The sequence below is a fragment of the Vipera berus genome (genome assembly GCF_964194415.1).
Source record: "Vipera berus genome assembly, chromosome: 15".
Lineage (NCBI taxonomy): Eukaryota > Metazoa > Chordata > Lepidosauria > Squamata > Viperidae > Vipera > Vipera berus.
In genome coordinates, this window is record NC_138218.1 from 8,658,993 (window position 1) to 8,669,894 (window position 10,902).

The window sequence follows — 10,902 nt, forward strand, 5'->3', positions numbered from 1 at the left end:
AGATGGGCCATTATTTCAGCAACGTTGGAAGAAGACTTTTATACTATACGGTGTGGTGGGAACGTCTCCGACCCAACCGAGGTCAGTCGGACATCTAAACAGGCATCAAGAAAGCCAAAGGTTTTTCCTTGTGACCTGACGTAACTTTTTCCATAGATCTCTGCTTGGATCCCGTCACTCCATAAATGGCTTTGTCCAAGGCTGAGAGGGCCACTAGAGAGTGAGACTCGGAGGTCATGGAAAGCGACACGCTGTCTCCGGGTTGGTAGACTCTCCCGTTTTTCAGGATGCGGACCTGCGAGGGCGAAAACCGGGACACGGAAAAAGGACGTTCAGGAGAGCCCAGAGTTTGCCCAATTCATGCATCCAAAGATGGGCTTCTACTGACCTCAAGGTTGTTGCCGCATTTTTGCTGCACATTTAGCCAGACTGAATCGGCTACTAATTCTGCGGTTCCTTCCCCTGTAACGATGTAGTAGACCAGAAGACGGGCTGAAGGGACCATTTCTTCAGTGATGTGGAGGGTCAGGCCTTGATAAGACAGGCCTTTGATCTTCTCCTGAGTCCCATAACTGATTATTTTCCCTCTGGATAAGATCTAGAGAAAAAAAAGGGGGGGGAGATAATGACATTCCAGAATAGTAACTCGGATAACCTAAAAGGGGGGGGGGAAGGGATTGTAAGAACAGAAGACAATTAATGTTGATTATTTTGTTGGTTGTGTTGTCTGAAGACATCCAGGGTGGGGTGGGATTGTGGATTAGGTTAACCAGCGGGCAAGGCATGGGATTAGCCCGTTAGTCCTTGACTTAGGACCACAATGGAGTCCAAAATTTCTGTGACATTTACGTGAGCTGTGCTCCATTTTTACAACGGTAAACAGTTGCCGCCGTTCTGCAGTTGTTAAGTTACGAACACAACCAGTAAATGAATCTCGCCTCCCCGGTGACTTTGACTCCGGGACGCGGCGGCCGTCATAAATACGTGCCGGTTGCCAAGGGGCTGAATTCTGGTCACGTGACCCTGGGGGGACGCTGCAGTGGTTGTAAGGGTGAAAAACGGTCACGAGTCACACTTTTTTCGGTGCCCGTTGCAAGTTCAAACAGCCACTAAACGAATTGTTGTAAGTCGAGGACATAAGCTAGAACAGGTATGCGTTTCGGGTTTTGTGTTTCCCCCCCCCCGTTTGTCCCTTTTAGGGAAAGCTAGAAATATGTTTGCAAAACGTACCAGATAGCTGTAGTGTAGTATTTTATCGATATAATGGCTTGCTGGGTGCACTTTGACCTGCAAGCTCTCTCCGACATGTAGGACTCTGTGGTCTGATGCCCAGTCAATGTAGAGATAGTTTCCATTGAGAGAAACATAGGATTTTGCTTCGTAGGTTTCGCTGGCCTGGTTCTCTTCTGATAAAGAAGGATCTGCCGTTGTTATCTGGGCAAAAAGCGAAAGACAACAGACCTCAGGAATGCAGAATAACCGAGTTGGAAGGGACCTCGGAGGTCTTCTAGTCCAACCCCTTGCTCAAGCAGAAGGCCCTATACCAGCGACGGCGAACCTTTTAGAGACCGAGTGCCCGAACTGCAATCCCACACCCACTTCTTTATCGCAAAGTGCCAACATGGCAATTGAATCTGAATGCTGAGGTTTTAGTTTAGAAAAAACAACTCACACATTAACATCTTTTGCCTTAAAAAGGAAAAAACACAATGACAAAGCTTTCAATGATGCGAACAACTTTGTACTGAAGGGTAAAAGTTTGCCTTTGGCATGCTTTTGAACAGTTAATGTGGTTTTTGCTGTTGTATGCATGCTGATCATTTGTCTAACCTTGGCTCATACTTTGTAAGTTTGAGGGCAACACATGCAGCACTCACTCAGGTCATCTGTTAGTCTGTTTCTGGTGTCAGATTTGATATAATTCAAAGCTGAAAAACAGACGCTCGCTCCAGAGGCTTGTTTTGGCTAGGAAGGGCCTTGAGAAATGGGTGTTTCCTGCGAAAACGTAGCCAAAGAGCAAGGCGCGCGTGCCCACAGAGAGGGCTCCGAGTGCCATAGGTTCGCCACTACTGCCCTATACCGTTCCAGACCCAGGGCCGTCCAGTCTCTGCTTTAAAACTTCCAAACGCATTTGGGTTTGACCACTTCAGATCAGAAAAAGGAAATTTGTCACTCACTTTGAACTCCAGCACTTTGGCATCAGAAGGAATAGTAACTGTAAAGATCGTGGTTCCATCTCTTGAACTGGTTATGCCAGACCCGAACTCGGAGCCTTCTTGAATTAATTTGGTCTCTTTCATTTGGTCATTCAAGGCGGTAGCCGTGAGGACCACGGGAACATTGCCAACTGATACCTCCAACATATCCCTCACCTGTACCTGTTTACACAAAAACTGTCGATTATCATCTCATCTTAAAGCACAAATAATAACAGAAAGCATTTCCTTATTAAGCCCAGCTATCTTACCTCCACCAAGGTACAAAGGTGTGGGCGGTTAAGAAAGACTCACAAGTGTATAGATAAAGTTGTTAGGTCAGGTTGGGTCAATTGCCAAATGAATGATCTTCACTTATTTCACTGAATATTTTTATATCCCAAATATAGACAACAAGTGTCTCATTGGGTTGTGGTTTCAGAGACATTTCCTTTCCCAAAAGAGAGAATAACCAAGGGTGAAAAAGCAGAGAGAGCAGGAATGTCTATGGAGGATCTCAGCCCTCCAGATCAGGGGTCTTCAAACTTGGCCCTTTGATGACTTGTGGACTTCAACTCCCAGCGTGCCTGGCTGAGGAATTCTGGGAGTTGAAGTCCACAAGTCATCAAAGGGCCAAGTTTGAAGACCCCCTGCTCCAGATCATGGTTGTCCCGAAGGTGCTTTTTTCAAGAGGCAACTGGACTTGTTTCTCTTTGAGGGCGTTTCAATTCTCATCCAAGAAGCTTCTTCCACACCAGGTTTCACTAACCTTAATAAAATAAGGAAGCCCAGGTTTCATAAAAAGAGGCGTGGCAATCAGATCCAACTTGTAAGGAGACAAGGCATATTTCACCGTGGTTAGCTCAGCGTCCTCGCTATGGCCATCTGTCAAAAGATAGATAGATAATAGACAGACAGACAGAGATGATAAATAGATAGATAGATAGATAGATAGATAGATAGATAGATAGATAGATAGATAGATGATAGATATAGATTGATTGATTGATACATAAGATAGATACATAGATAGATAAACAGATTAGATAGATATAACTGATTAGATATAGATAGATATAGATAGATAGATAGAACAGATTAGATAGAGATAGATAGATAGAACAGATTAGATAGATAGATAGATAGATAGATAGATAGATAGATAGATAGATGATAGATAGACAGACAGACAGACAGAGTCAGAGATAGATAGATAGATAGATAGATAGATAGATAGATAGATAGATAGATAGATAGATAGACAGACAGACAGATGATTGAGAGAGAGAGAGAAAGATGGTGGATGTATGCATATATGGAATAGGGAGGAAAGAAAGAAAGAAAGAAAGAAAGAAAGAAAGAAAGAAAGAAAGAAAGAAAGAAAGAAAGAAAGAAAAGAAAAGAAAGAAAAGAAAGAGAGAGAGAAACAGACAGACAGAGATGGAATTACCTCTAGTTTCCAGCACCGAGGCTGCGACATAGAGGGCAGCCCCATCCACCTCTGAAAGGTCGCTGAGCCCCATTTCACGGATGGCTACTTTGCTGTTCAGATAAAGCACTGCGACGCCATCCTCCATCTGAAGGTTAGGAACAAGGCAAGAAATGCGACTCTAGAGGCTCTAAATGTTCGCTTCCAAACGTTGCCTTACGACTCTGACCTTCAGCACCCCTGCACCAAGACAAACCTAGAACCCTGAATCTAGAACCAGGAAGAGGCCGGGGGGAGTTGTTCTCACTCCAGGCTTACGTGAACGAGACGCAACGATCTGGGCAACGTTGTCTTTGTGTCTCCTTGAACGATCCCAAAGCGGACGTAAACTTCTGCTTCGCTCAGCTTCTTTTTGTAAAAATACCTTGAGGAGAAGAGACCAAAAGCAGCACAACCTTCAGTCCGTTAGGAAACCCCGTTTGGGTGGTGAGAAACTACGAGCCAAGGATGGCTTCATTGATCTCGGCTAGAGAGGAAGCATCAAGGCCACGGCAGCGGACAGAGGATTGCATTAATATTTTTTTTGGGGGGGGGACATTTTGGGTTAATGTTGACTCCTGGAGACTGCTTGGACAAGCTCCTGCGGTTTTCTTGGCAAGATTTTAGAAGTCGTTTGCCACTGCCTCCTTCTTAGGGCTCTGAAAAGGTGACTGGCCCACGGTCACCCAGCTGAGTTCATGCCTAAGGCAGGAATAGGACTCGCCGTCTCCCAATTTCTAGCTTGGTTCCTTAATTACATGTATGATTATGTGGGTATATGTATTATTATTATTATTATTATTATTATTATTATTAGTAGTAGTAGTAGTAGTAGTAGTAGTAGTATTTTGTCATGTTTATGCAGTGTATATTGGAGGTGGTTATCCTTTGAGAGCTGTATGCAATGAAATCTCATTTTAATGTTTTAATGTACATTTAAAGTGACAATAAAGTTATTATTCTATTCTATTCTATTCTATTCTATTCTCTCCATTTCATATTCTATTCTATTCTATTCTATTCTATTCTATTCTATTCTATTCTATTCTATTCTATTCTATTCTATTCATTTCATTTCATTTCCTATTCTATTGTATTCCATTCCATTCCATTCCATTCCATTTCATATTCTATTCTGTTCTGTTCTGTTCTGTTCTGTTCTGTTCTATTCTCTCCATTTCATATTCTATTCTATTTTTCATGATCTTCTAATCCACTCCATTTTCTTTCGAATGTTTGCATTCTTCAATCTGTGAAACACCGTTCTTGGGTTTCAACTAGCATAGATAAACTAAACTAAACTCATAAAATGGATGATCTGGCCTTACCGAGCTTGGATAGTAATCTTGAAGCGTTCAAAATGCTGGGAGCTAATAAAGCTGTTTTCTGGAATAATTTTGACAGAAAATCTTGGCATGGCTGAAATGTGAAAGAAAAGACAGTTGCTTCCTAACAGTTCGATGACAAATATAAAAAAACATTTTCTACAGAAGATATCTGTTTATCGGCTGGGCCCTAAGAAATGTATATGATGGAAAATGCTTCTCATTAGCTTAAAAGGAAAGGGAAAGGGCGGTATATAAATCCAATAAAATAAAAAATAAAATAAAAAAAATGGTTAAAAAAATGGCATCTTGCATGAGGAAATTAGCTTCTACTGCTTCCAAGCAATATCAGCTGAAATTCATATTATTTTACCCCAAGTGGTTCCCTAAAACTGCCCCCAACAATCAAATTTCTTCATCACAGCCTCTTTCTCTGCCTGTTGTATATATAAAAAAGTGAGATAAAATATGTAATAATTCTAATAACGGCATGAATATGTGTAGCCCTGTACTAGCCCAGCAAAATCTTTGAGATTACCATATTCTTTGACTTGAAATTTTGCTACAGCAGAGGTTGTGAATTCTTTATCATACTTGGCTTTGATGGTCCAAATACCAAACCTAAAGTAATAATAATAATAAAAAAGAAAAGTTAAATAACAAAACGTGCCATAAGGGAGAAATAATTGTAAATGTTTAAATAGTCTTTTTTTTTTTGCCCTGTATCTCTGTTCCAAAAATGAGCCGGAATTCAAAATCTAATGTTTGCTGCCATCTGGTGGCCATTTAAATGCTTTGCAGCCCAGCTTTTAAACAACGCCAATTTCTCCTGCTCGTTTTCTTAATTTGGATGCAGGAATTTACATACCAGCATCCACAGCCCAGTCAGTCGTGAGACTAGGGCTGTGGATGCTGGTTATTTTGCCCCTGCATGTAACTAGGTCGTCAGGGAAGGTTACAAGACGAAAGCTTTAATAAAATCAGGCTAATATAGGCGTGGATCATCACAAAAACAGACATAGCCTGATTAATAAGATAATTCTCGACTTACAACAGTCGGTTTGGTGACTGTTCAAAATTATAGTGGGGCTGGGGGGGAAAAGTGACACATCCATTTTTCACATTTACGACCCTTGCAGCATCACATGATCAAAGTTCAGATTCTTGGCAACTGACTCATGTTTATGACGGTTGCGGTATCCCGGGGTCACGAGGTCCCCTTTTGCCAGCAAAGTCGATGGGAAAACCAGATTCACTGAACAACCGTGTTACTAACTTAAACAGCAGCAGTGTTTCCCTTAAGAACGGTGGCGAGGAAGGTGGCACATTGGCGCAAAATTCACTTAACAGCTGTTCTGCTTAGCAACGGAAAATTTGGGCTCCGTTGTGGTCTGCAGGAAAACCACCCAGCTCAGAGAGCGCCACAAATGTATTTCCCGCAACATTTCGCTGCTGTCTTTCTACATTTTGCTCGCCAACGGATATTTACTTCGCGATGTCTTAAATGTGAATAGATTTACTTGGGATACGGAGGAATTTTGAATTCAGGAAATGAGACGATTCCTGTAGCGTCGTCTTCACGTACGATATCCACTTCTACCCCACCTGGATCCTTTACAGGAGACAAAAGAGCCTTTTGAAAAACAGCACAAGACGTTTGTGGAGTTGTTATGGAGAGATGACATACTATTCATCTTAAAAAAAAATCCATGGGCGCCAAAATCCTTAAATTTCGTCAAATTGTATTTAATAATCTTCAGTCCCTTTCTAGCCTTAGTCTCAGAGTCCCTTTCATCTATAAATAATGGTCCATGATCTGAACAAGAGGAACTGGTAAGAAGGAGATTTTTATCCCCAAAATGCTTTTTCAAAAGTTAACTGGACTTTCCAGAACCGAAGAAGGAAATTCCAGTGAAAAAAACCCAGTTGCCTTTTGAAAAAGCACTTTTGGGACAGCCATGAACTTGGATAGCTGAGAATCTCCATAGATATTAGGCAGATTTATTTATTTTTTTTGGACCCTGTATTGTTCTGTTCGGCTCAGGCTTCAAATGTAAATAAAGACACACTGAGATTTAGTAAGGGTGGACTAACCACAAAAGTTAAGACAGCTGCACGCCGAGCCGGCCTCAGTTCTTCATTCAGCGAATAGACACGGACTTTCACTGTAAGGAGAATTCAAAATGGCATTTAATTTTAATTTAGCTGCAACAAAACCACCGGCTGTGCAATTTTGGTTCTCCCAGTCAGGGAACGCTTGTCGTCCTCAACCCACTACGGCAGTCTATGAATGCCTCACTTAACGAATTTTTGAGCTCAGCTGTGGTCATAAACCGAAGCCTGGTTTGTTGGATTGGTCTGGCCACCAAGACTTTCTCTAATTCCATATTTGGGGGGGGGCGCCTTCTAGTGCCTCCACCTTCTAATAAGAAGTCAGCAATCTGGGTTCGCTAGGTGTCTGTTGCTCATATGGAGTGGCCACGTTTTGCTCTTGTGTTTTATATGGGATCGTGCCTGATCCTAGAGGTTTCTGGCATGACCCCAAATGAAAGCAGAAACTGGAAAAATATGTTACGAAATTCCACCTGCTTGTAAAAGAGAAGGGGTGAATCGAATCTCTGCCACCGTCTTTTGAGATTACGTTTTTTAATCTGTCAAAGGGATTATAAACGTTCTTGGCAATAGAATGGAATGGAATGGAATGGAATGGAATGGAATGGAATGGAATGGAATAGAATAGAATAGAATAGAATAGAATAGAATAGAATAGAATGGAATGGAATGGAATGGAATGGAATGGAATGGAATGGAATAGAATTAAGAATAGAATAGAATAGAATAGAATAGAATAGAATAGAATAGAATAGAATAGAATAGAATAGAATAGAATAGAATAGAATAGAATAGAATAGAATAGAATAGAATAATAGAATAGAATAGAATAGAATAGAATAGAATAGAATAGAATAGAATAGAATAGAATAGAATAGAATAGAATAGAATAGCAGAGTTGGAAGGGACTTGGAGGTCTTCTAGTCCAACCCCTTGCTCAGGCAGGAAACCCTACACCCTTTCAGACAATCCCTTCTTAATCGGCTTGTGGGTTTGGTTTTTGTTAAAGGAAGATAATCTAGAACTGGGATCAAGCAAAGATGAAAGAAAAACAGGTCACCTGATTGATCGGGAGTGTAAATAGGCTTGTCAGTCTGAATGAATAAAAATCCGTTGTCGTAAGTTAGTGGCATCTTCTTCTGTCTTGTAAAGTGGGGCGAAGCTGCTTCGAGATATATGGATTCCACCCGTTTCTGGGGATCCTCGGTCCTTAAATCCTTCGGCTGCACCTAGATTTGGGGGTGGAAAAGCTTTTAAATACAAGCATATAAACATAAAAACCAACTAAAGCAAGGGTCTTCAAACTCGGCCCTTTTATGACTCATGGACTTCAACTCCCAGAATTCCTCAGACAATGTGCTTGGCTGAAGAATTCTGGGAGTTGAAGTCCATGAGTCATAAAAGGGCCGAGTTTGAAGACCCCTAAACTAAAGCATGTCACGCTTTCCGACGTACTGTTAAAGTTGCAGAGCCCTGGAAATGATTGGCTGGAGTCAGCTGGACGGTACCAAAGGCGTAGGTAATTCCTTTATCTGGGTAACTTTTGATCGAGATGGTGACCGAGAATTCTTGGGTGTATCCATAGGTTTGGATGACCACTTGCTCAGAGGCTCCAACACGGATCAGTTTAGGGGCTGAAATGACGTAGCTGCAATAGAAAGACATTGCCGTTGCTGTCCACTAAGGTCTTGCAGAAGCTTGAAGGACTATCAGAATAACAAGAGTTGGAAGGGACCTTGGAGGTCTTCTAGTCTAACCCCCCCCACACACCAGCTGAAGCAGGAGGTCCTATACCCATTTTGGACAGATAGCTGTCCAGTCTCTCCAATTTTTGGAGAGAAGCCCTCTGTTGCGCTGGTCAGCCATTCTCAGTGTCAGGATATTCCCCCTTATTCTTAGTTCTGCTACCATTCCTAATAAAAGTAGGTTTTATTACCCAGCACCTAGTTTTCTTTCAAAGAAACTCATCCGAGCATTCAAACTTGCCGGAAATCACAATCCACTCAGTCGCTAAGCTTTGCGCGGGACTTTCAGATTAATTATAAGTTCATCCAGCAAGTATAACTGGATCATGCTTATACAGGAATCTATGGGGATAGCCTCGAAACCATTCAACGGCATCATTTTATACTAAAGTGTAGCGGAACCACTTGCCTCCAGAATTTGTGAATGCTCCAACACTGGAAGTTTTTAAGAAGAGATTGGGCAACCATTTGTCCGAAATGGTCTAGGGTTTCCTGCCTGAGCAGGGGGTTGGACTAGAAGACCTCCAGGGTCCCTTCCAGCTCTGTACTGTACTGTACGATGCGATACGATACTCACAATTTCAGCCTTGCCTTTCCAAACAGCTTCTAAAATAGAACAAGCTCTCTCTTTAAAATATTAGTTTGTTGTGGGCTAACTTAGGGAGGAATCTTCGCCATTTGTTAGCCTCACAAAATAGACACACGGGAAAAATGAAGCTTTTCTCAGCTTCTTGTTGAACTAAGAAACAATAGCAAGAAGTTTCAAAATCCAGAAACTAGAGGCTGTAACTCAGCTCCGTATTTGCGTAATAGCACAATGGATGGAAGTTAGATTTTTATCACGTTGGCATCGAATCCACCCTAATTATGCAAGTTAATTCTCAGGTTAAGTCCTGTTCTCTTAACCCGTTCTGAACAATTAACCTTGGTTTAATTCCGACATGCCTTTGCAGCAAACCAGTAACTACTTACGTTTGGTCCTGAGCCAAACCTGATCCGTACAGCATCAAAAATAAGAAAATGCCTAGAGAAATCATGTCTGCATAAGTTTGGCGACCCAAACTCTGAATGTCCTTGTCTAATTCCCCTGGATGAAATTGGTGAGCAAATTGATCTAGAAGTTAATCATTCATCAAATCACCAAAGAGGATATTTAGTTCCTTATAGGGGGGAAGAAAAAAAAATCCCCTTTTCTATTCAGGGAAATGAAAAGAAACTGATTACATTATTGGTTACTGAGTTGTAAAACTGCAGAATCATACTGAGATGGGCGGTGTCTAAATTTTTTTTTTAAAAAAACAACAACACAAATATAAAATAGATAGTTCTACTGCTAAGGCAAGTCAGCGCTTGAATTTGTAACTCGACCTCAAAAGACTTAGGTAATCAGGCAAAGTCTTCCTGATTGGAAAGATCGGCAGCGATAAAATAAAAAAAAATGTGCTTTTGTTTGTCAGATACTAAAGCATTAAAAAAAAAAGTCTCAATCATCCGTGTCATGCTTGTCCCAAGGATGCTTTTTCCAAAAAGCAACTGGTCTATCTTTTTTTAAATTCCATTTATATCCCGCCCTTCTCCGAAGACTCAGGGCGGCTTACAAGCTTAGCAGTAGCCTTCATTCTATGTATATTTTATTTATTTTAATCCCATTTATATCCCGCCCTTCTCCGAAGACTCAGGGCGGCTTACAAGCTTAGCAGTAGCCTTCATTCTATGTATATGCCTGCTTGTTAGGGCTTTCACACACACACACCCAAGCGGCATTATTACAAAGTCAGCTTAATTGCCCCCAACAATCTGGGTCCTCATTTTACCTACCTCGGAAGGATGGAAGGCTGAGTCAACCTCGAGCCTGGTGGGACTCGAACCTGCACTTATTGCAGGCAGCTGGTGTTACTTAAGGAGGCATTAGCCCACTGCTCCACCAAGGCTCTGCTCTATCTTGGGGTATGTTTGTTTTTTTCCTTTCTTTGAGTTCTCAAGAACTGAAGAAGCTTCTGGGATAGGAAGCGAAATGTGTTCAAAGGGGGGGGGGAAGGACACAACCCAAGATACTC

At 41.6% G+C, this 10,902-nt stretch overlaps 1 protein-coding gene across 1 annotated transcript in view; it reads right to left on the minus strand.

The window, feature by feature from the left end:
• Window positions 1-10,409, minus strand: part of C5 (complement C5) — a 35,834-nt gene extending 25,425 nt beyond the window's left edge. The window contains exons 1-14 of the mRNA XM_081339489.1: window positions 9,818-10,409; window positions 8,556-8,748; window positions 8,161-8,329; window positions 7,083-7,153; window positions 6,509-6,600; window positions 5,527-5,609; window positions 4,992-5,082; window positions 3,943-4,048; window positions 3,646-3,772; window positions 2,965-3,080; window positions 2,178-2,378; window positions 1,231-1,434; window positions 389-598; window positions 136-295 (exon numbers count right to left, since the gene is read on the minus strand). Coding sequence (XP_081195615.1) covers window positions 136-295; window positions 389-598; window positions 1,231-1,434; window positions 2,178-2,378; window positions 2,965-3,080; window positions 3,646-3,772; window positions 3,943-4,048; window positions 4,992-5,082; window positions 5,527-5,609; window positions 6,509-6,600; window positions 7,083-7,153; window positions 8,161-8,329; window positions 8,556-8,748; window positions 9,818-9,882 — 1,888 coding nt within the window. The 5' untranslated portion in view covers window positions 9,883-10,409. The remainder of the gene's footprint in view (window positions 1-135; window positions 296-388; window positions 599-1,230; window positions 1,435-2,177; window positions 2,379-2,964; window positions 3,081-3,645; window positions 3,773-3,942; window positions 4,049-4,991; window positions 5,083-5,526; window positions 5,610-6,508; window positions 6,601-7,082; window positions 7,154-8,160; window positions 8,330-8,555; window positions 8,749-9,817) is intronic.
• Between the last annotated feature and the right edge of the window lie 493 nt (window positions 10,410-10,902).